Below are 25126 nucleotides of genomic sequence, written 5' to 3'. Positions count from 1 at the left end.
AGTGAGATACCTGAACTTGTTTCCCTGCAACTAGATGGCCTCATCTGGGCGTGATGGGAGACAGTGACAGATCATCAGGCATTAGATTCTCATAAGGAGTGTGCGACCTAGATCCGTCACATGCACAGTTCACAATAGAGTTTGTGTTCCTATGAGAGTCTAAGGCTGCCACTTATCTGGCAGGAGGCAGAGCACAGGTGGTATTACTGGCTCACCCATCACTCACCTCCTACTGTGCGGCCCCTTCTGTGGCCTGAGGGTTGGGAACCCCTGGGCTGAAGGCACCAGCTAATAAAGACTCAGCTAGGAAGGGGAACCCAGGTCCATTGGACTTTGAAGGCCTGTGTTCTCACTTTGTCTACGTTGCATCTCAGAGGTTTTATTAGTGATGTACATTTATCTTCCCCTGACTGGCTGGTAAGCCCCTCCAGGAAGAACTATGAATTATTCGCTTCTTTTACAGGCTATCACAACTTCCTGTTTTATTTCCTCCACATCAATGATCACTATCTGGAGGTACCTTGTTTATTCATTTGTTTCCTTTATGGCCTTCCTGGCCCCACTAGAATAGGGGCTTCAAGGAGCAAGGATTGCGTCTACTTTGCTCATTGCTTCTCCAATGTCTAGAACATGTCTGGACCATAATCCACACTCCATGTTTGTTAAATAAAAGACAAAATGGAAGAAGAAAACTAGGAGGGAGGAAAAGAGGATAGAAGAATTAATATTTGCTAAAGAAATGCACACAGTCAATGGCCCAGAACACTCAGAAAAAGCTTCATTGTGTGAAGGAAGGTGCCACATTTGTATTTACTGGCAGGAATAGTGTTCAGATTTGTTCTTCAGGACTGTCTTTCAGAGAATCAAAAGAGGAAAGAAATGCCCACCAAAATCAAAGCCAAGTATAGCTATCAAATTACAAGTGCAAATACCGTTTGACAAAGAAATTCCACTTCTGGAAAATTATTCTACAGATATATTCACATGTGTATAAGGTTATTCATTCCAGCATTATTTGTTGTAGCCAAAGATTGGCAACAATCCATATGCCCATCAAATGGAGACTGCTGAATGCAAATAGTGGTACATTTATACAATGGATGATTACACAGACACAAGAACGAGGAAGCTCTCTCTATACTGATGTGGAAAGATCTACAGACTATATTGTTAACTGAAAAGTGCAGGGTGCCAAACAATGTGCCTAAATGTCACTGTTTGTGAAAAAAAAAAGGGAAGGGTGGATGCGATTTTCCATTGTGTGTGCACAAAGAATCCTGGAAGGATACATAGGAAAGTCAGAACAATAGTGTTGAGTAGGGGGATGTAGTGTCAGCGGGCGAGGCTGGGTAGATGGCGGAAAAGTGTGGGAAGGAGACTCTCCATATGTAACTTTTTACCTGCATACACATAGAACAATAAAAACCAAGGGGTGACAGAAAGGCTCACCTGAGAGAAAGGCTCACCTGAATGCCGGGGGGGATGCTGTAGATGATCCGGATGGTTTTGCAGTCTGGGTGGCCAGGCAAGGAGTGGGGGATGAGGTGGTACTCCATCTTCCCTGGAGGTTGGGTGCCTGTCTTCACCCCATAAATGGTCTTGCAGGTTGGACACTGCAAACTTCCATCCTGAGGGGCCAAGGCCAGAAGAGCCAGATTGGGAAACAGTTTTGGTAATAACTTTCCCACCCAGTCCCAAAAGGTACCAGAGATAAAGGGCCAGGGGAACAAAATGCACCCTGGTGAGTGATAGATCTTAGTTTTTCCCTCCCAGCCCAGTCACCTAGGCTATTTCTGCTTTCTCCAAAGTAATAGGAGGTAAATTCCACAACTGGTCCCATGCTCCATGCTGAGGGATATGTAAGAGAAGCCCCTGTCCCTGAGGAGGGGACCAGCTCTCTAGGGCAGGAGCCTACACAGGGAGTCATTATTCAGCCACTCAGTACCAAATGGGTGGAACAGACAGAAAGACCTGGAGAGCAGCAACTGCCCAGTTCCTGAGCATCAGAATCACCCACAGAGCTTGTTAATCACACAGATGCCTGGGCACCACATCGGGTCCACTGAGTAAGAACTGGGAAGCTGCAAAGCATAATGGTTCAGGCTGTGAATGCGAAAATCAGACTGCCTAGACGTAATTCTTAGCTCTGCCATCTGACTGCTGTGTGACCTTGGACAAATTAATTAACTTCTCTGAGTCTCAGTTTCCCTTATAGGAGAAGGATAAAAAATATCTGTCTCATCGGGTTGTTGGGAGAATTAAATGAGATAATCTATAGGAAGATCTTAGCATGTGGTGTATCTAAATGTTATTAGCATTTTTATAATTTCCATGGAAAGACTGATGCTCATACAGGTTTGGAAACTACTGCTATGAAGAGAGAAATTGGCCACTAAGAGCTGGAGTAAATGAGGATAACTTTAAGAAAATGGTCCTTGAAGAATAGCTATGAATTTGCTTAGAAGGATAGAGTGTAAGGTCTGCACAAATACCTAGAAGAGAGAATGATGCCAGTAATTATAGTGCTTTAAATCATACTATAAAGAGTTTAACATTTCTTGTTTCATTTAGGCTTTAGCTTCTGACAATGGCCTGGAAGAAATTATTAGCCCCTTTTTGTAGAGAGGAAAATCGAGGCACAGCAAGATTAAAGGACTTCCTGCTTGTCAGGGTGTGGGGTCTGTTTAAACCCCCAGCTTTGCATTGCAACTCGGTGGCTCCATTAGTGGGAAGAGGCAGTTCTGGATGCAGGGGTGTACAGGGTGACGGTTTCACTGCAGGACCTGGTGAGGTGCTGCCTGGAGGAGGGCCTGGACACCAAATCCTATTCCCAGGCTCGCAAAAAGGAGGGGCAAAGAGAAGGAAGGCGCATGGGCTGGGAGCAACGTGTGTAAAATGTGCTGCTGCGCAGCTGGGATGAAAGCTTGCCAGGACATCCCCAACTCCTCGGGAAGACAGGGATCCTCTGCTGAGCTATTTAGGGACTTCTCCAGTCTACTCACTTAAAGCAATAGCTCGTATTCAGGGTGACTATTCTCTGAAACCAGGTTCCCACTTTCTGCTTTGGCCTTGACTTGCTTCATGACCTAGGGTGAATCACTCCTTTCTTCTTGGGCCCTTTTCTCTCATGTGTTTGATAAAATAAAAACACATGCTTCAAAGTATTAGTGCAAAAGAGAATAAAGCATAGACTCTTGAGAAACATTTTTGAAAGCCCCATGGAAATAAAAGTAGAGTTAGCATATTCTTCTTGAATATAGACATCAAATAGGGAACAAATGTGCTAAGAAACCCCTTTAAGCCCAAAATAACTTCTTGAAATGCAAGATCCCAATGAATCCTTTTAGCCCAGGGTTGGGAAAGTGAGCAAGTGATCCAGATTTGCATCCCCCATCAATGACTGACCACCACTATAAGCATGTCTCTCAGGGACACCAAGAAAGCACTTTGGGAACTTCAATCAAATAGGCTACATGAAGATGAAGGAAAAAATTACAGCCTTTAATACAAAGGCGATATCAATTTGAATAATAATAGCATAAGACCCCATAAAGTAGGTATAGTTTTAATCTCCATTTTCCAGATGGAAAGTCTCTCTCAGAGATTGGAAAACCTTGTCCAAGGTCATTCAGCTAATAAGCCAGGATTCAAGCTCAGGTCTCCCACCTCTCTTACCTCTACTTCTTTCCCACAGTAAGAGACGTATAGACCAGACCAGACAGACGTATAATCCAGACATACTTCTTGCTTAGTGAGAGGTTGGGAGCTATCAGGGAGATCTCAGACTCTGATGTAATCTAAGCTTGGCCTGGAGAAATAAGTACTCATGGAAATAGGGAGTAAAAGTTATCTCAGGTACACGAAAGAACATGAGTCAATGACTTAGGAAATGCTCAGACACTGTAAGGAGAGAATGATCACCTATGGAGTCTTCCAGATTCCAAAGAACCAGCTCTAATGAGGGGATACCATTGCATTGTCAGATAATAGACAAGACAAGCATCCCAAACAGCCTTCCCCTCTTCCAACAGTGGGATTCTAGGCCAGGGATTACCAGGTGTACTTTGGCAACAGTCTTTAGTACCTTTGAAGGGCCAATCAAGGGTGTTTTGAAATTGTCCAAAGAAAATTGTAGCTGAAAATCACTAACCCTGGGGAAGAAAGGGTGATTGGGAAACCCATTTACAATGGTATGAACGAATACTCACCATGGGTCTAGCGCTGTGATAAGAACTTCCTTCTCTCTCACTGATGGGGGCACACTTCACCTAGCAATGGGCCATGACAATGGGCCACTCCCCTCAGAACCCTCATGGGCAAAACCTACCCCACTCTTAGACCTGACACTGAAGATGGAGAGTTAGATAGCACAGCCCAAAAGGGAAGGTGAAGACGGGTCTTACCAGCACTGTAATTTAGTAAAGAACTGATCCTGCTGAGAACAGCCAAGATCACCACTCTTGCCTAGGGGTAACCTCTAAGACTTCCCAGATCACTTGAGCAAGGGCCCTAAAGGGCCTTCACCATCTTGCTACTCCATAGCCCAGTGTGAAGGGTGGCAGGAGCCCCATAGGCTGGCACTGACCTTGTTCCCATTGTTGTACATGGCAACCAAGCAGTAGATGTGGTAGACGTGGCCGCATCTGGACAGCTTCCCTACCAGGTCAGGTTTTACCGTAGGCTGCGGGCCCTTGTAGCCTGAGGGGGCCGTGAGGCGTTCCATACAGATGGTGCAGTCCTGGGGAGGGAGGAGACACAGCAGAGAGGCTGTCAGCTCTCACCCAGCCTGGGAGATTTCCACATGATCTTAGAGGTCAGATGAGCTCTTACCACTTCTCTTCTAAAACGCCCACAAATCAGGGTGTATGTGCTTTCTGGAATCTAAATATCGTTTTGTCTTTACACAACAACGTCCTGAAATAATTCCTGGTACTGATTAACTTGGGCTCATCATCTAAATTATCATAATCGTGAGGGCTATAACAATGCACTGTCCTTCTGTTTTGTCCTTCAACGGCTTATGGAGGAAACGAATACTGTCAACAAGCCCACTGAGGAGCTTTACTTAAGGTGAATTTTTAAGGAATGTAAAGGAATTGTATTTTAACTGTACCAGAGGGACGGCTATTTAAATAAATGTCCAACAGGGTTTCTAAACCTCAGAACTATTTACATTTTGGGGAGGACAATTCTTTGCTGTGAGGACTGTCCTGGGCATTGTAGGGTGGTTAGCACCATCCCCGGCCTCTGCTCTACTCACAAGGTCCTGAGAATAATGACGACCAAAAATGTCTCCAGACATGGCCAAATGTTCCCTCAGGGGCCAAATTGTCTCTGGTTGAGAACCACTGTTCTGTATCAAACCCATTTTAAGGTGAGTTCTTGTGGCTTATCACACTGTTTTTCTTAAATTGAGACTGTCATGTTAAGGTAGCTTAAAAACAACCAGCACTATGCTGAAGGGGGAGGCGGGAGAGATTGAGGTGCAGCTGCAGCTCTGGACCATGGACCTTGAACCCTCAGTGTCAGTTCTGACCAGTTCTGTATCCATGAGAGCTTGGAATGCAGCCCCCGCCATATCCTGTAGAAACCAACAACATAAGAGGAAATGCTTGTGGGTGATGGAGAGGTGAATCCCGCTCTTCTAACCCTGAACTCACCTCATCTGGTGGGTGCCGGACTTTCTGTAGATATTTTTTTAGCACTTCCTCTGGGGTTTTACCTGCAGAGACAGGAGGTTCAGTGGGCCACCAAGGCAGAGGTAAGAGATCAAACAGCCTTGTCGTGCTAGACATGGTAGAGGGGGAAGTTATCAGGCAAGTTAAAAGCAAAAAGGGGAGGAATTCCTTCTGCAATTTAAGTTAAGAACATGGAAGAGAGTATGGATTGTGGAAAAGCTAGTGAGATGGTTTGACGAGAAGGCTTTATTTCTTGCAGTCCCTTTTCTGACATCTCTCTGCCTATTTTCAACAAACCACTTTTTTAATTGAGAAGAGTTGAGTGGGTTTCTCTTCCTTATAATCAAATGATTTGATAACAGCACTTTGCAAACTCTTACACATTAAATAGATGTTAGGCAGTCTTACCACCTTCATTTTACAATTTGCTAAGTGTAGTCTCAATTTATAATGTGGTGTCAAAGTGTGATTATTTTTATGGGAAACAAGGAAGTTATGACCCACGACTCCAGAACAATCTTTCCTGGCTGTGGATGGCACTGTCACTGCCAGCCAGCACAGTCCTGCAGCAGGGGAAGGGTGATCCTCTGGGAAGCATCCTGATGGGCTGCAATGATTTAGGGATTTTTTTCGGGGGACTGGACTCTTAAAAGGTAGCCCAACCTGAAGGTAGAGGATGGGATGATATAACCTGAAAAATGATCAGTGCTACCTTGGGCCACTCCCTTAATTTCTCTAAGCTTCTGTTTTCTCACCTATGAAATGGGGATGAGCAATAGCACTACCTCAAAGGGTTGCTTTGACAATTGAATGAGCAAATGGATGTACTGCCCTTTAGCTCTCTGCCAGATAAGGGCCCGATATGCACTATTAATAATAACAGGAAGAGTGGGAAAGTGTAAAATGCTGTTATTTCCGATAACACTATGAGCAAGGCAATTGAGCTCATTTAAGCAGGGAAATCTTGACGGACTGGAAAAGTAGGACAAGGGTTTGAGGAAGTGGATCATGCAACAGCCAAAAGCTTCGATGCAGGCCCTTTCCTCCAGTTGCCCTGCTTCTCTCGTAAGAATTAAGCTCTAGTAATTAAGAGCCTATTTCTTGCCAGGCCCTGGGCTAAGTGCAACACACACATGATCCAATTTAAACTTCACAAGCCTGCAAGATTGGGGCTTAGGGAGATGGTCAAATTTAACAACTAATGCCAGTGACCAGAAAGACAAGCCACAGAGCTAAGCTGGGGTCCTGCAGTGCTAGGAGGGTACAGATATTGACCCCTTATTTGCCGGATTGCGTGCAGGTAGGAGGGGGTTCCTAAAGGAGGATTTCAGAGCATCTGTAGGTTCTAGGGGGACACAGGACAGGGACTACTTCCTAACTGTCATGGATGCATTCCAGGATATACCTGCTGGATACCAGTTATACCAGTTGTGACTATTTTTACTTCATTATAAAAATGAGAAAATAGGGGCTCCATGTGGTCACACAACTTGCAAGAAACAAAGGTACGATTTGAATCCAGTCTGTTTTGGTTCCAATGCCAAAGTCATCTTTCTCTTCTAACATATTTTCTTTGTACCACGCCTTATATTTTTATGTTTCTATACTTTTGCATTGTATATTTTTATTTCTCAAGGTGTTTCCATCTGATCCATACACATCAGCTGTGGTATAATCGTCAAGATTTACTGGTTAGGCCCACTTACAGATGCAGAAATTGAGGCACAGAGGGTGAAGCCGTGGCTATGACCCTTGGAGGTTGAGGCAGACTCAGGGCTGACAGCCAAGTCTTTGACTCTCAGTACCCCACGAGACAAGAGGCTGGTACCTTTCTTGGCTTGTTTTTTGGTGGTCTTGCGGCTTGTGTTGGAAACCCCTGGGATGGATTTTATTTCACTCTTGCTGACGGGGGGTGGGTGTAGGACCAGCTTTGGTGGCCTGGTGAGACACACAGGCAGCCCCGCTGCACTCATGAGGATCCCAGTGATTCCTGGAAGGGGCAGGGCATGGGTGAGGAAAGACTGGAGACTTAGCTCTCAACATTCCCCAAATTCCTCTTTCCCCATTAACCTACTCTCCTCCTTTCCAGCAGAAAGTTCTCATAATTCCTGGATTCTCTACCCTGTACTTTCCCCAGAAACTTATTCATTCACTCACTTATCTTCAATTGCATGCTTTCCTTTTAGTAATCAGTTCTCTTCCAAACTCTTCATACCCTTCCCATGCAATTCCTAAAATCACCATTTGCTTTCATTAATATCCAGATTCTCTCCTTTTTTTCCACAAATGCTCACGACCTATTTTATCACTCTGATTTCTCTACCTTAACCCAGAGCATCCTGGGGTTTCTCTTACCTGCCAAGGCAGGGTTGACAGGACTGGACCCATTTAGGTTCTTCACTGGGACTGTGGGGACCCTGTGAAAGGAAAGAGCACATACAATGTCATTTTGACACGTGGAACAAAATGGACCAGTATTTAATTCTAATAAAATGCAGTTAAGTGCTTAACACAGCAGACAGCAGGAAGTGACATCTTCAAAACCTAAGTCAGGCCATGTCACGCCACCACTCAGAACCTCAGAACTATGTTCCTCAGTTCACTCAGAGTCAAAGTTAAAGTCCTAGCAAGGCCTACAGAGCCCAGCACGATCTGCCAACACTGCCACCCAGCTTCTCTTATTCATCTTGCTTCCTCTCATATCACTCAGCTCTCAAGGAGCCAGGTGCACTCCTGCCTCAGAGCCTTTGCATATGCTGTTCCCTGTACCCAAAATGCCCTTCCACCAGACAACTGCTTAGTTTCCTCCTACAACTCCTTCAGTCCTGGCTTAAATCCTACCTATCAGGTGAGGTTCCTGAGACCATAGTATTGAATATTGCTACCTACCCCTCCATCCCACGCCAGGACTCCTGCTCTACTCAGGATCCTTTAAAAGAAATTATTGCTTATTATGCCCCCTTCTAGAATCTAGGCTCTACAAAGGGCAAAATATCTTTGTCTGTTTTTTTCAGAGCCAGGCACTAGTAGGCATTCAATTGATATTTGTTGAAGGATGAAAAAACAAAGAAGCAAGTTCAAACCAGGGTGTACAAAAGAGTCACCTAAGATGTTTTTAGAAGGACAGGGTCCCAGATCCAGACCAGAATATCCACCTGTGGAGCACGAGAAGCTGCATTTCCCAAAGCTCCTGAGAGGCTGCAGATGTAGCAATCCCCAGCCTAACATTTGGAACCACTGCTAGAACAGCTGTCACTTCTCCTTTTCCCTGAGACATACATAAATATTAGGCAAAGCCTCCTCCCCTTTCTGTCCTTCTCCCCAGCAACTCCAGCCAGGCTGGAGAGGAGATGGCACAGCTGCCTGGGAAAGGCGCGGCCCTCCCACAGCGCTGACTTGGAAAATATGGGACACATGGGTCTGGGTCTTGCGCCATCCTCTCTGCCACCCACACTCCTGCAGCTGGGCTTGGAGAGGCTAATGGACCCGGTCACAGATGACTCCAGGAGGCAGACAGCCTGCAAAGCCAACAGCTCTGCTGTGGGGGCAGAATGGTGCTGGGAAAGCAAGAGGAGGAAAAAAAGAATATTTATGTATTGATTTATCCATCCAAAAAGTGTTTATTGAGCCCTACTTTGTGTTGTTTGCTATTCCCGATGCTGGGGGTCAGCAGTGAACACATGGCTCATGGCCCTTCTTCACTCACATGTTACAGTTACCAACATGCACAGAGCTCACCTCCTCCCAACAGTGGCTCCAACTGCTCACAGCATATAAACCTGTCTGATCCTTCCAACATCCTATGCAAGAGGTGCAGTCATTAACACCATTTTAGAGACAACTATATTGAGGCACAGAGAGGTTAAGGAAACTTGGTAAGATCACACAGCTAAGCCAGAAAATCTGGCACCACAGCCCATTTACTATGCCAGGCTCTTGTGTTTACATAATCCTTATAACATCCCACACTGCAAACATAGACCAGAAACTCAGAGAGCGTAATGAATAAACCCACCACTAGGAATGGGGAAAGCTGCAACGGGACCTCCATGCCAAGCAGTGGGGTCTGTCTCTGCCCCTCATCCTTGTAAGGGAGGTTCTTCCCCAGCTCTAACCTACTTTGAGCCTGCCTGGGGCTCTGTCCCTTCCCAGGGATGATGACATGTGCACCAATGCTGGGAGATGGATGTGAAAGAACAGATGTGGGAATGGGAATGTTTGTGTCTCACCAGGCCACCCAAAGCCGCTTTTCTTCTGAAACTGTCCCCAGGATAAATCAAACCAGGATGGGAGGATTGAGGAGAAAGCTGAATACAAAACAAGGGCCACTGGGCCAAGAAAAGAAGAATGGACTTGTTTCTGGACTCTGTGACCTGCTCCCCAGGGCCAGGCATGGTATGGTGGATGGGCAGTCCGGAAAATCAGGTTCAAGTCCCATCCCTGCCAGGAGTTTCTCGCTAAGGTAGTTAACTTTTCTGAGCCTCAATTTCCCCATCCGTAAAACTGTGAGGGTCTTGGGTTAGAAGACGCTACGGAAACGGGCTGACAACTTCCCACCAATATCTGAGAACAAAATGGCCACCCAAGCCCTGAGTCCTCCACTTATGGCCGATTCTCCTCGCCCAGCCCTTTCTGGAGAGGTTTGGGGAAAAGACCCGGCTTCCTGTGTCCTGCTCCCAGCTCCCCAGCAGGGGGCAGCACTCAGAACCCAGACCTGCACCTACCTTCTCCCTCGCCATCTTCAGAGCCCCCACTCCAGCTGATAAGTAGCTGTGATCTGGGTGACAAAAGCCACCTTTGTTCCCATAAACTGGACTGGCAGGTTTCCACACCCAATCTGGCCAACCAGGAAATAATCCAATCCCCAGAACACCACACATTTCAGGCAGCTCAAGAACTCAGGGGCAAGATGTGGAGAGAGGGAGGGAAGGGCCCGCATGTGGACCTGGGACACACAAGAAGACTGTGGGTTCAACAGGTGGGAGAGATACATGTCCCTGCCACTTGAGGAGAGGAATGACATGGCGGGTAGGCTTGTCACTGGGCTCTGGGAAGGAGGAGTCTGGGGAGAAGGGGTATATTTGCTTGTGAAATCCAGAACCGTGTAATGGAAGGAGCTCTGCACTGGAGTCAGGGAGTCTTTGTTTTAGCCCCGCTCAGCACCGACCTGCTTTGCCTTTGGGAGAGCCGCACAGCCTCTCTGCGTTTTGTTGACCATATCTAAGTTACCACAGCCGTGAACTGGGCATCCTAAATGTCTGCCCCATGGGGTCCCTGTGAGGATTTAGGAACTAGGTCAACTAACTGTAAACAGCTGAGCCCTGTGCAAGTTTGCGTGACTGTTTATGCTTTTACCTCCCAAGTATAAAAGGGGCATTGGGCTGAATAAAGACGTTTTCTGCTCTAATATTCCAATTTTCTGATTCTCGAGGTCATGGGTATCCAGCATAAAGTTGAGTGCTGGGCAGTACTTGAGACGGTTGATCTCACCTCCCCCACTATTACTGGTTAAACCTTGGAGAACAGCCCATGAAGTCCCAGCTGGTCACACCCTTTTGGGGCCCCAGCTTCAAAAGCCTGAGCTCTCCTAGAAAACTGCAACCCAATGGCAGGCATGCATCTCACATCCTTCAGGCAACTCCATCAGCCAAAACTGTCTGTCCTAACCACTTCTTGGCCAATCATAAGACACCCCCTGCCCCCATTCAGTTGGCCTGTTCCCTGATATGGAGGGTCTTTTGTTTCTGTCGCTAAAACATAAAACTAAGACAAGAGAAGAGAGCTGGCAAGGTGGCAGAGAAAGGAGTTTTGAGGGAGGGAGTATATCTCTGCAGTCACCATGACGAGCAGCAGTGTTTTTCTCGGAGTTATGCACCAGTCCAGGAATCCTCCAGCAGGACAAGGATCTTGTCTCTACGGCAACTGAGGCCTAGCTGGAGACAGAGAATCCTCAGCTCTAGAGGAGGGGGCTAGAGGGGTGACGCTTGCCTCCACTGCACAGCCCCCTTCTTGCTTCCCTTTAGAAAACCCCTGCTTCTGTCTCTGAATAATTCACAGGATCTTTTGTTCCTGCCCCCAAACCTTTCTCTTCATCCCACTCCTCCCGCCCTCCCTGGTCTTCCTTTTTCCGTGGGAAAGTTGCTGGAAGAGGTCATGGGCAGAGAGAGGAGGGGGAAAGGGGCCCTGCAACGACAGAAGGTCGATGGCAATGCCAGACAAAGGGAATAAACACGCTAATTAAATGGTCAAGAAAGGCTGGAGGAGAAGATGGGATTGGGGGTGAGGGAGGTGGTAAGAGGTGAAAAGCAAAGGTCTGGAAGATCGAGAGGAGTAGGCAGGGGCCTCCCTCATCAGGAAAACAGAGTAGAGAGAGAGAAAAAAAAAAACTTGTTTCTATAGCCCTTTTGAAACTGTACTGCTCAGACCTCCACCCATTCTCTAGCCCCAATTCTATTAGCGGGCAGAGGAAATAAAGAAGATAGATAAAGCTGCTGACTCCACTCCCTCATCGAGATTCAAAGCCACCTGGGTGCCTCTCCCTCAGTGATGGCAATGAAGTCACTTGGCATTTGTCAAGGGCACCAGAGACAAGGTGGGATGTCAGACCCTACTCAGCTTTGACTTCAACTACATGGACACCTGTTAACAATAATAACAGCAATCACAATGACAGCAGCCTATACTGACTGAACTCTTATTATGTGTCAAGCACTGTGCTAAGTCTATACACTTAGTATGTCATTTGAACCTCAAGACAACTGTAAAAGGAAGTTACTATTACTATCCCATCTTACAGATGAGGAAACTGAAGACAGAGGATACAAATCTTGCCCCAACTGACACAGCAAGGCACTTGGGTTCAAGCCCAGACAGTCCTAGTTTCTGGAGGACGGGTTCTTACCCAGCACAGGAGCCTCCCTCCTCCATGCTAGCAATCACCCTGGAACTCTGTTAGAGGCCCCCAGGATGGTGCTGTGTGAAATCGGGGAGAAATTAAGCAGCAGCAAGGTTTAGCCATCCATTCTCTGCTCCCAAATACTTCTGCCATCTCAGGGGAAGTCATGAAAATCTCATGCATCTCACCAGCATTTTGCCTTTTATAAACTGCCTTTGTGTACAATGAGGAGCTAGGCTTTAGCCAAAAGAACAGTGGATCAGGAGGCCAAAACCTGGGTTCCAACCCCTATCGCATAACACATGAGCTCTGTTTCTCCTTGGGAAATCAATTCTGAGCAGGATGTCTGTGCTTAACACTTAGATCACAGAGTAAGAGAATGCACTGCCAAGGGGCCAACTCCCTTAGTGGAGGTTTTCACGATAACTCCATGCAGTAGGTAAGGCCACTGGATCTTGCAAAGATTCTGTGGCTCACCCCAGTGACAGAGGTAGGAGTAGGGGCTGGGCCTCTGGATATCCAACTCGGCACTCTTCCCACTCTGTGGTGTACCCTCCTTCATTCCTCCTCCCAGTGCCAAACCTCTGTGTGCAGGGACCCAGCTGAGTACCAAAACCACCTTCTTAGAGCAGCCTGGACTTTCAGACTTAGGCACCCAATGCAATTGAAAACCATCCTGATCAGCTGGGATCAGGGGCCACAGGCAGAGCCAGGCCTCTCTGGAGACAGAAAGGGAAGTTGGGTGGCTGTGAGATGCTAAGAAACCAGGGGCTGGCAGGCAAAGGTTGCAGCCACCATATGGATCTGGGTCACTTCGATTTTATGATCAGGAAAATCAAGAACATAAAAACCAATACAAACAGGACCTACAGCATCAACAGGTTGTCACAGAAATAACTGAGACAATGTATGGAAAGTGCCTGGCACATAATAAGTCATCACTAAAAATAGGCCGGTATTCCAATTTGGAGTCACCTCTCTGGCTTCCAGAGAGACTACGGGAAAGAAACTCTCATTTTGCACCTACTGAATGCTGGGCATTGTGGTAGGTACTTGGTAGAAGAGGAGCACAGCAGAGTCAGAATCTGGGCTCTAGTGTCAGATGTCCTAAAGTCTGAATCCCATTCTCTGCCAATGATTAGCTATGTACCCTTGAACAAGCGAACATCTACTGTCTTCATCTATAAATGGGATAATGCCTACTTGCCTACTTCATAGAGTTGTTGCAAGGATTAAATGAGACGATAAAGCCCCAAACTACAATATAGTGGGAGTTCAATTAATGTTATTAATGTTGCCTATTATTGCTTAGTAGGCACAATCTCATTCTGTCACCCAAGCTGGAGTGTAGTGGTACAATAATATCTCACTGCAGCCTTGACCTCCTGGGCTCAAGAGATCCTCCAGCGTCAGCCTCCCAAAGTGCTGGGATTACAGGTATGAACCACCACGCCTGGCCACAATCTTCTTTAAGCCTCACAGCCACCCTAACAGGTGTATTACTGCCAGCATTTACAGATGAGAAAGTTAGGACTCCATGACGTTAGGGATCTGGTCCTAAATCATATGGCTAGGAAGGGCCAAAGTCTCAACCAGAGTCCAGATCAGAGGCCAAGCATCAAACCCTCCCTTATCCACCACACCTGCAGCCAGGTGCACCACCTTCACCTGCAGCCAGGGGTCAGCACAAGATGAGACGCTTAAGTCTTGGCAGCCCCTCCTTCTTCTGATCCAGAAGATCTGCTATAGCCTATCTCTACCCTGAGTAAATGCTCTGAGGCAGCTGTGGAAGCACTTACCCAGAGGCGATCAGCACCCGGGACTGGGCAATGGCCAGTCGCTGCAGGTTGGTACGATTCAAGGTGGCCAGGGCCACCCTTCCGGTCTTGCTGTTGGGTCCTGGGGGACTGGCAGGAGAGCCCATGGTTGTCCCAGTGGGCATGCTGGAGGCTTGTCTCCGGATCACCTGCGATGGGGTGGTCTTCAGTGGGCCTTGAATGGTGCCTGTGCTGTCCAGTGGCTTGGCCCCAGAGCCTGGCGGTGGGGGTAGCTTGACCACTCCAGGAGGCGGCATGTTCTTGCGGGTCACTGGCAGCTGTAGGGGCCCAGTGCTGCCATTGACCACGGCTGCCTTAACACTCATCACCAAGACACACTGGGGACAGGAGCAGGGGGACATGGGGGGCGAGGTGGCTGGCCCAGGGCTGACTGGCCAGGACTGAGCCTTAGGCAAGGTCCCTGTGACCATGGGGTAGATGAGGTCGAGGCGCCGGCGGACGCGGCGTTGGCGCTGGGTCTGACGGTTGATCTGGCCCATGGTGTTGAAGTCAATGACGTAGCTAAAGCCAATGGAAGTGAGGTCGATCCAGGGGTGCTGCTTCTCATAGGCATGCTGGATGGTGATGCCCACTTCCATGTCGTAGGGCGTCCAGGAGCCATTGTCGTTCTCCCACTCCCACACCACGCCCTTCCCAGGGGCCGAGGAGGGGTCGTAGTAGTTGCGGCGAACTGGGCGGAGAGTTCCTGCCAGGGTGGGATAGGGGAGAGGTCAGAGTCAGCATGCAATTACACTGAGTGGCATGACATTAACAAGTCATGCCATTGCCATAATGGCAAACATGAAACAAGTCCTACTGTGTACTGGGCATGACACTGCCTGAAGTGCCAGCTTTGAATGAAACTCATTTCTCCCTTTAAGATGTCTATAGTCCAACCAGGGTAGAAGCAGATGAGTTACAGCATGAAGGATATGGGTGGCAGTGTAAGGTAAGGTAGCAGAAAGACTGCCTCCTGGTTTGCAGTCGGGACATCTTGGTTTGCAGACAAATTCATTCCATTTACTAGCTAATATAGAACCTCTCAGCCTCCCTTTCCCTCCTGGGAAACAGGATAACTCCTTCCTAGAGTTTTTGCACAAACTAAATATGACTCACTTATTTATTCAGCAAATATGTATTTGTACATGCGAGGTTCTGGATTTCATGTGAACCCTATGAATGCGCTAAGGCATGTAAAGCCCTTGACACACAGTAGGTGCTCATAATGATCATATTCCTTCTCCTCTGTTCCTCTAAATGCTCTTGTGCCAAGAGTCATGAGGAAAAGAATACAGGGCTGTGGAAGCCTAGAGGACTGAGGGAAGACTCTGCCTCCATGCGGGAAGGCTGCCCAGAAGTGGCTGTGAGGGAGCTGGATCTCTATACATTTATGAATGCTGTCCAAAAAAAAAATGGTGTGTTACTATGAGAAGAAGGGAAATCAGGTTGGGAGAACTCTCTCATATTTCCCAACATTAAATCTTATATCAGTAGCAAAAGTAACATTCTCTATGGTCATGAGAATAATTTTATATTTATCTGATGTCTTTCTTTAAGAAGCTAAAACCCTCCTAAAGATAGGATTGTCTTAATTTTCAGAGTCTCACTTTGGGGCCGGGAAGAGGTCAGGGTTATTACAGGGTAATGGTACAGCAGATATGAACTGGCAGGACTGTAAGGGAACTGAACCTGTAACTGTTGCCTCTTTCTCCCTCACTCAAAACCAGAATCCTGACTCATCCTCAACCAGGGCTCATTTCATGGTATCAACATTAAGGCTAAAGATGTCTAGCTCAGGGCAGGGTGGGGAGGTCGGGGAGGGCCCCTGGGATGCTGGAATCTCTGCATCTGTCAGCTTAAGCTCTATCCATCAAAGTGGTGAGAAAAGGCTGCCTTCACCAGCCTCTGACCCACCCCTCCTTCAACCCAGAGGGATACACCAAGACTGGGGACAGAATCCCATTCAAGGGGGGAAGAAAAGAAACAATGGCTATTCAGGCCTTTGCCAGGGTCATAACCTGCCCCCCACCCCATCTCCAAGCTCCTTAATGACCCAAAACATCAACATTCAGAGGCACAAGGGAGAAGCAGAACAATCCCCTATTCATCACCAGGGCCTCTGCTGGGGAACATGGGGGTATCAGGATGGTGGGGGCAGGGGAGGGGGAGGCAATAGTTCCCTGGTTTGCCTCCATTTCCTTCCTAAGTGCGCAGCTTGCTGGGGAACAAAGAGTATGGGCTTTGGGGCCAATAGGGGTGGTTTTGTCCCTTCCAGCTGTGTGATTAAGCCTCAGTTTCCTCATCTGTTTGGGTCCTGGGTAGTGACTTCAAAGGGTGGATTTGAGGATTAAATGAAGAAATGAATGCAAAACTCAAAAATAGCACCTGTCACCATGGCAAGAACTCACTGAAAATTGGTGATTATTTTTGTAATTTATTTTCTATTATATGTCTAAGCAGGATGGAGAAACCATGGAGAAGGTTTAGCTCAGGGTGTGTGAGGGTGTGTGTGTGTGTGTGTCTGTGTGTGTGTGTGTAGGGTGGTAGGGGGTGTAAGAAAGAGAGAGAGAAAAAGTTTCTATATAACTGACACAGGATTTTCTTCTCGGTCACTTTTCAAGCCAGGGACCTCTGGCTGGCAACACCCTGCCTGGGCCTCACTTGGCCACACAACCTGCTGCAGGAGATGGCAAGAGATGACTCGCCCACTCTGCCCACCTGGGCCAAGTTTGGCTGCACACCAGTTCCTAAGTTCTTGTCCCACACCCAAGAAGAATGAGGATATGCTGACAATCGAAGAGTGAGCAAGGTGGGGAGTTTTATTGAGGGATGAAACAGCTTTCAGCAGAGAGGGGACCCAGGGGTGGTGCCCCTACCGAAAAGTGGGAAAGTCCCTGCAATGTGGCTGAGTCTGGGGCTTTTATAAGCTCAGAATAGGGGAGGGGCAGGCTGTAGGTAGTACTGGAAAAGGCAACATTTGATTGGTTAAAAGGCATTATTCAGAAAGAATCAATTGGGAAAGGGTACAAAAACAGGAACAGAAGTTCTCACTCTGGGTTGCGGGTTTTATCTTGGACCAGCAGTCCAGTCTTTCAGCCTTCAGGCTGTTTTTGGCTTGAAAGTGGGGTTTCACTGGGGACCTGCCCCTATCTGCCTAGTCATTTGGCTGCCTTCTGCTGCTCTCAAATTGGTATTTGCACAATCTTTATTACTTACAAAGCACCTCACATATCCCACGTAAATTTCATAGCAATCCTAGAAATACCTTTCACAAATGAGGAAATTAAGTTTAGAGAGTTTAAATGGCACTATTTTATATTCTCTCCAGGGTGGCAGGGACTGTGCAATTAACCCCCTCACAGATTTGCCTAAAAGACTTTTTTTTTTTTTTTAAAACACAATACTGTTATCAATCCTGGAGATGCCTGAGAGTTGTCCCAGAACTTCTGGAAACTATGCCATGGATCTTTAATATACCTTTCTAGGTTTGTCTTCCTCAGTCTCTGTGTTTTCTTCTATTCCTGCCTGACAGAGGCCCCTTTTATCCTCATGCATTCCCCCAGAGTTCCCTGACTCCCTTCCCCACAATTCGCTAGGTCCCTTCTACTGAAATGGCCTCCTTTGCCATTTTTACCTATTGAAATTCTCCTTACCATTCAGGTCTCAAGCCATTTTCCATCCATTTCTTAAAATGTTCTCCCAGCCCAGGCCCCACCCTCAGGAAGCCTGAGCTGTGTAGCTTGACTATGCTGATGTGCACCAATGTTTCAGCAACATTTTTCATACCATCCTGCCTTAAGTGGGTGCAGGAATGCCACTGTGGAGCTCTTTGCATTCTTAGTGCCTAATGCAGTGTCTGGCAGTTGCAAGGGCTCCAGAAACTGCTGTGACTGATTGAAGACTTCTGGCTGCTTTAATATTTAATCATTTATCACATATCCCTGAGCACTCATTAACTGCTATGGGGAATGCAGATTCAAGCATTCCTCAATTAGCTTTCAGTCTGAAACAGGGTTAGAAGACAAGTGTGTGAATGACTATTTATGAGGCAGAACGTATCACAAGGAGAATGCCAACAAAATGCATGTTGGCAGGAAAATTGACCATGTCCCTTCCCTGCGTAAATCCCTTCCATGACTTCCCATTAGGTTGAAATCTAAATCCCCCCTACCCACCAACATACATGGCCCCCTCATAGCCTAACTGCCCACATTTCAGCTACACTGGCCTTCAATCTCTCCTCATTGCCAGGCTTCTCTGATTCTGGGCCTCTTCACAATGCTGGTTCCTCCCCAAAACTCTGGCATCTTTTCCATAGCTCTTCCCACAGGAAGAGTTTATTTCTTCAAGGAGGCCCCCTGGGCAGTCCTGGACAGGTGAAATTCTTGTTCCTTTTAAAAATTTTTTAATAGCATTCATCTCAATGTGCAGTTACATATGTATTTGTGTGGCTAATTTGATGAATATCTATCCCCTTCACTAGAGAGTGAGTACCATGAGAGTGGGCATCAAGGTATGTGCTCATGGCTGTATTCTCTATGCCTGCATGTCCTAGGCACTCCAAAATATTGATTCAATAAATGAAGTAATGATGGTTTGGAAAGCATTTCAAGGTGTGGAGAATGTTTTAAGAAATGAATAACAAATGGCATGGACTCGTATAACAAAAAGAATTTTGAGAGGTAAAAATGGCAAAGGACAGTGTTTCAGAAGAAGGGACCTCAAGGCTAGCTGGGGGGGTGAAGGGTGTCAGAGAACTCTAAAGGAATGCATGAGGATAGAGGTAGCCTCTGTTTGGCAGATTGGAGGGAAATATAAGGCATAGAAGAAGACAATCCTGGAAAGATATGTTAGAGCCAGAGAGGGTATGGAAGGTCTGAAATGTCAGACTATGATAGATTTAATTTGTAATCAATGAAGAGCCAGTGAAGTTTGTTAAGAAAAGAGGGGCAAGACCAGAGCCACTCTGTCCATTAGTTCCAGGTGAGTGGAGAGGTGTTGGCATAGAAAATGAAAAGAAGGTGACAAACTGGAGAGACCTTACAGAGAAAAAAATGGGTAAGACTTGATCATGAGTAGCTGAATGCTTTCCAAGTGAGTTTTGAGGATCGCCTCCGTCAGAATCTCCTGGGGTATGAATTGAATCAGCAGTGCCCTTGAGACCTACAGGCCAGCATCTCCAGGACCTGGGCATGGGAATCTGCATGTGAATGGCCACCTTGAGTGGTGCATGGGTACACTCAAATTTCAGCTGTTGGGCTACAGGGTCTATGTGCCTGTACCTATTAGGTGCCCAAATAAGATTCTAAATGACAGAATGAGTCAAAGAATCCTGGGTTTGGACCATGGGAAAGTGGTAAAATGGTGTCAGAGGGATGTCAAGAGGAAGAGCTGGTTTTGGAGGGAAAGTTGTTGAGTTCAATTCAACGCTACAGAGAGTCAGAGATAGCATGCAGACCTCAGAACCAAAGTGTTGAGACAATAGACATGGTGGGATTTTACTCGCTGATTATTTTCAGAGACCACCCTATTTTGGATGTGCTAGTTCTTGACTTTTCTAGAATCAGTATTATAAACCAGATAATCTGTGAAGTAACCCAAGGAAAGGGGCTCCAGTAGGATAGGGATTGAGGATGTTCATAAACTAAGGATGAAGAAGGAGAAAGAAAATCAGTTTTTTACAGATTTTCCACCTGCGTTACAAAGCACCCAAAACCTTTCAGCTTCTGGGAAGTGGAAGGCCATGCCTTCCAGGCATGCACTGAGGTCTCTGGGGCATGTTACACACATCTATGTAAGTGACTCACTGCCGTTAGGGCATGCGCTATGTCCAAGAAATCCCAGGCCGCTCTTACCAGCATCCCCCACGCCCACCAGAATTTTCCGTAAGGACAAAGAAATATTTGGATGCTCTATTATTGCTATATCTCACATGTCTGGAACAGTGACTGCGCTAAATAGTTGCTCCATAACTATTTACTGAATGAAGAAATAGGACATAGGGCACCTAATTCAGAATCTCGGCCCTGCCATTGACTAGCTGTAAACCCTTGAGCAACTTAATCACTTTCAATTTGTTTCCTTACTTATAAAATGGGGATAATAATAGGTTCTTCATAAGATTGTTGTGAGGATTAAATAAGATAGTGTGTGCAAGGTGCTTGGCATGATGCAGACACATGGTGCATCCTGCACATTGTAATTATCATGTGGTCATCATGATGCCTGCCTCCTCCACTTCTATGCTAACATAGGGTAGAGGGTTTTGTGGCGGGGCTAAAACTCAGCTTCTGTCAAATCATTTAATTCAGCCCACGCTCTTTCTCTCCATCTGACACTTCTCACCACTTTAAAAGACATAAAGAAGGCAAAACCTGCACAGAAAACTCGGAGCTGGAAAGAACGCTCCTTTACCCTGTGCTTATCAGTATCATCACTGGCACAGGGGCCAACCCATTCACCTGTTGATCTGCATGATGGGAGGAAAGAAAAAGAGGGAAAGAAGAAATCTTAAGGCTGCTCTTCATTCTAAAAAAAAAAAAAAATGAGGCCTGACCATTTAGAGATTTGCTCAAGGTCACGGAGTAAACAGTGAGCCTGGAATGAGAGCCACAGTTGTTTGTCTCCACTCTCAGCCTGGATCTTCCTCATTCTGCTACTGAAAACCTGGAGTTGGTAGGGTCAGGCATGCTGAAAGGTACAGGGTGATGCTGAAGTAAAGCTCTTCAGTCACTGCCCTACAACAGAAAAAGTACAACCCAGTCAAGGTAAATGATGGCAAGTGGAGAGGGGCCCACCGAAGCTTTTGGAAGTGGCCAAGAGCCAGTCCCATCTATCTCACCCCATCTCTACCCTTATTCCAGATTCTCTAGCCCAAAATGCCTAGAGGAGACTGGCATAGAATGCAAATAAGATCAGACCTCTAGGCAGTCTGGGGAAGGAGAAGGGCCCAGGGCAAACAGAGGCGGGCAGACGGGTGTCTGGGACCTCCCAGCCATCTCCCTGGAGACAGGCTGGATGAGGTCAGGAGCCCAGGCGAGTGGAGAGCCTGAGGACTCTCTCAGCAGCAGAGCAAGCAACTTCTAAAAAGACAAAGCTCTCATGTCAGGAAATGTCCCCATACAGAGGAGGCAACAAAAAAGGAGAGGAATCGCCTCTGGGCAGGGGACTTCCAGATCTCTTTTGTTTATGGGGATGTTTCTGGTTCCCAGCTTTGAATTATGGCTTAAGGATGGTGGGTAATTTAATTAAACATTGGGAGGGCTTGGCTGAGGTTGCCTGGGAGCCACTGGTTTAAAGTTCCTACCCTGTCATGGCCTCATCAATGAGATTGAGAGGAACTATGAGTGTGTTGGTGGAGAAGGGAGAGGAGGGGGCTCAGAGCTAAGAAACCCAGAGATTCTTCTATTCTTCTTTGACAAGCACCCTGACAGACCCAGCTTTTCTGGGAATTCAGCCCAGTGTCCGCAGCACCCAGCACAGGCCCTGGCGCACAGCAGAGAGGTATTCAGGATGGCTGACTGACTCTAGCAATGAGCGGATGAAACCACAGCAGTCTGATGATAAACACACCCTGAGGCAGCCTTTAAAATGATTCAGGGCAAGTTCTCTGCCTGAGGTTTAAAGTCCAGGGAGCACCAGCCTCTGACTAAATTGCTCACCACCAGGCAGTCCTCAGGTAAGAGTGATCAGACCTGGGAAACGTAGCTTCTTTCCTTCCACCCAGTTTTCTCTACAACTTCGCTTCTGTAGAAAGGGTCATGAACCTTTGTAGATACCTTGCCTATCCTAAGTACCCCCAAACACAGATTCCACCTTTGCCCTTTCCAAATGTGGGAAAGGGGCTGAGACGTTTCTGTCACAAGGGTGGTTTTCCAAATGCTGCAGAGATTTACTCTGAAATAGAAAAGCTAACACCTGCTTTTTTTTTTTTTTTTTCAGGACTGGAATCCCCTGTCAGGTGCTTTAACTGCTGGTCTCTCTCTCTCTGGTCCCACCTCCGTGGCTCAGCTCCGCCCAACACACACCCCCTCCACCCTACACACACCCCCTCCACCCTCACCTTCTGATGCCTCCACCCTCACCTCCACAACCTTTACCCAAGTTGCACAATGACATTCTCTCCCTCCCCCTCAGCCACACTTAATCCTCTTTCTCAATCTCCCCACATTCCTCTCTATTCTCTCCTCCTCCCAGTTTCCCTCAGCTCCACACAGGGATGAAGCCCCTCCAGATTCTAACACTTCCAGAATCCTCTCCCCAGAAAGCTCTCCTCAATCAGCCAGTGTCTGCAGAGTCCTTGGCAAAGGGGTTGCTGGGAGTTATGACTAAAGATGGGGACATGAGGGTGGAAAGATACCCCTTTCCCATGACAATCCTAATTAGCACACAGGATGTGGGGGCTTTCCAAGGAAGCAGAGAGACTCTGCTCAAACAGCTGTTCACTGGGGAGGGCCTTTCCGAGTCATCTTCTCTACTTCCTCCCCAGCACACCGGCCTCTCCAGGCTCCTCGGTTGCACTCTTGGGAAAGCCGAGCCAGAATTCCAGAAACAATGGCCCCCTCCCCACCTGTCACTGACGGAGGCAGAAACTCTTCCCGGGTCATCGATTAAGCAAGGACCAAGCAAAGAGAGTCAGTTTTGCTCTCCCTTGGGCAGCACCCCCACTCCCCACCCCCCAAGGCCCCATCCTGGAGGCTCCCTTCCTGGCTCTGACCTGGAAAGGCAGGTCAGCTGGGAAGCGGGTTTGTGCTGGCTACAGTGACAACTTGATTCTCATGAAAAGATAGGAGTTTGGCGCTCCAGGAGACCATGGGTTCCTTACAGGCTATGGTTTCAAGAGGAAGCCTGGGGACAGTTTCTCCTTAGGAATCTGCGTCCTCCTCCTCCGCAGACAAAGGGAGCGGCTTCCCTGCCATGCATTCCGAAGCCCCGAGCCTCCCCCTCCTCTCTCCATCTGCTCCGGCCTGTTGCTTCCGCGCATGTAGTGTGTAGCAGAGGCATTCGCCAATGCCGCGGCGTCCAGGGTACCCCAGCCCTAGTCTCTCCTCCCAGGGAGCCCGGCGCTTCCCTTACCCGACTGTAGCGAGAACCTCCGGGGAATCCCTTCTTCCTCCCCCAGTTCCCACACCCAGGACCCAGCTGCGGGGAGGCATCCCACACAGGAGACGCAGAGGCAGTGAGATCGGGGGTGAGGGGACGTGTGGCAAGCCCCAGCGTGCCTGAAGCAAAACAGGGTCAGGTCAGCCAAGGTGCCGGCCGCCACGGGATGAGGGCAGGAAGCCTTTGCGAAGGGCTGGGATTGCCTGTAGTCTGGGGCGGCCCTAGAATTTCTACATGGAAAGACTTAGGGCCACCAACTGCTGAAAAGCGGGGGCATGAAAGGGGTGGGGAGTGGATTGTTACCGACTAGGTTGAAGCTGGGTTTGCAAAACCACAACACTGATACTATTTGCATGGATGTATAAGGGGGAGGGAGGATCCTGCGAGGATCCAGCGGAGTGAATCGCCTCCCACCACCACCTCTTGGTGACACTGCTGCACAGAAGTGCCGACTAGGTGGCCAAGGTGGGTTCACAGGGAGGGAGGTACCTTGGCAGGTTGGGAAGGTGGGAGCAGGCGGGGCGGGGTCAGGGGCGGCTGGCTCACCCGTGTCTTGGCGGAACTGGTTCATGGACTGCAGGTCGATGATGTAGGGCGCGAGACGGCTGTCCACCTGGCCCAGCACCACGCTGCCCCCCGCGCGGGGGCCGGCGCGGACCACCGCCTCGATGTGGTGGCTCACCGCTGGGCTGTAGGGACGCCAGCGGCCGTGCTCGTTCAGCCATTCCCAGACCACCACGGCCGAGGCCAGGAGCATGGCGAGCCCGGGGCTGCGGCGCTGCGCGGCCCGCCTCCCGGGGCCCGAGCGCCCGACCTCCTCCGCTTCCTCCTGCGCCGCCGCCTCCGGGCCTCGACCGCGCCCCCTGCCCCGCGCCCCGCCGCCCCGGGCAGCCTCAGCTCCGGCCCATGGGCTCCTCCCCAGCCGTGCATCCACCGGGGCCGGGACACCGGGGCCGCCTGGCTGGGACTGCGCGCCGCCGCCGCCGCCGGGGTCCGCTGCTGCTGCCGCTGCTCCGTGGGGTCGAGTCGCTTCATGCAAATGCCCGGCTCTCTGCAAACAGGCCCCTGCCTTGCAAAAGCCACTCGGCGGGCGCGCGGCCCGAGCCCCGGCGGCTGCGAGCTGAGGCTGACGGCGAGGCGAGGACCCAGCCCTCGCACCAGTTGCGCCTCGGGCTCTGCAGACGCCGGGGTGGGATCTCGCCGCACGGCCGCGCTCGGAATGGCACGCTCTGGTCCCCTCCCCTCTCTCCCTCCCTCCCCACCCCTTCGCCGCACGAATTGCAGTCGCCGCCGCTGGGAGAGCTCCCCCTGCCTGTGGCTCTGCTCAGTTCCTTCCAGAATGAACCACCCCTCCCAAGCGGGGCGCTAAGGCAAACCCGCGCCCGCGTGTGTTTCCCTGGTTCCTTGATGCAGAGAAGCGACCCGCCATGACACGGCCCCAGGACCACCACTGTCGCCCAGCCGCAACTTTGCAGCCTCCTTCCCCCAAATGTAATTGTCTCTCTCTCTCTTTTTTTTTCCTTAATGCAGCATGATCAGTGTTCGCAGCGCGAACTGGAGACACGCATTGTCTCGGGGCTTGCGCACGCACTGGCACACTCACAGTCGCACACACACGCGCGCGCACCCCCACT

General features: G+C 48.7%; 1 protein-coding gene across 1 annotated transcript in view; it reads right to left on the bottom strand.

Annotated features, from left to right (window-relative positions):
- Positions 1-24253, bottom strand: part of DTX4 (deltex E3 ubiquitin ligase 4) — a 35990-nt gene extending 11737 nt beyond the window's left edge. Inside the window, exons 1-7 of the mRNA XM_009440478.5 lie at positions 24039-24253; positions 14373-15096; positions 8034-8095; positions 7507-7668; positions 5661-5722; positions 4586-4738; positions 1467-1628 (exon numbers count right to left, since the gene is read on the bottom strand). Coding sequence (XP_009438753.2) covers positions 1467-1628; positions 4586-4738; positions 5661-5722; positions 7507-7668; positions 8034-8095; positions 14373-15096; positions 24039-24249 — 1536 coding nt within the window. The 5' untranslated portion in view covers positions 24250-24253. The remainder of the gene's footprint in view (positions 1-1466; positions 1629-4585; positions 4739-5660; positions 5723-7506; positions 7669-8033; positions 8096-14372; positions 15097-24038) is intronic.
- Between the last annotated feature and the right edge of the window lie 873 nt (positions 24254-25126).

This window comes from Pan troglodytes, chromosome 9 (assembly GCF_028858775.2).
Source record: "Pan troglodytes isolate AG18354 chromosome 9, NHGRI_mPanTro3-v2.0_pri, whole genome shotgun sequence".
NCBI lineage: Eukaryota > Metazoa > Chordata > Mammalia > Primates > Hominidae > Pan > Pan troglodytes.
This window is presented reverse-complemented; position numbering and strand designations above follow the sequence as displayed.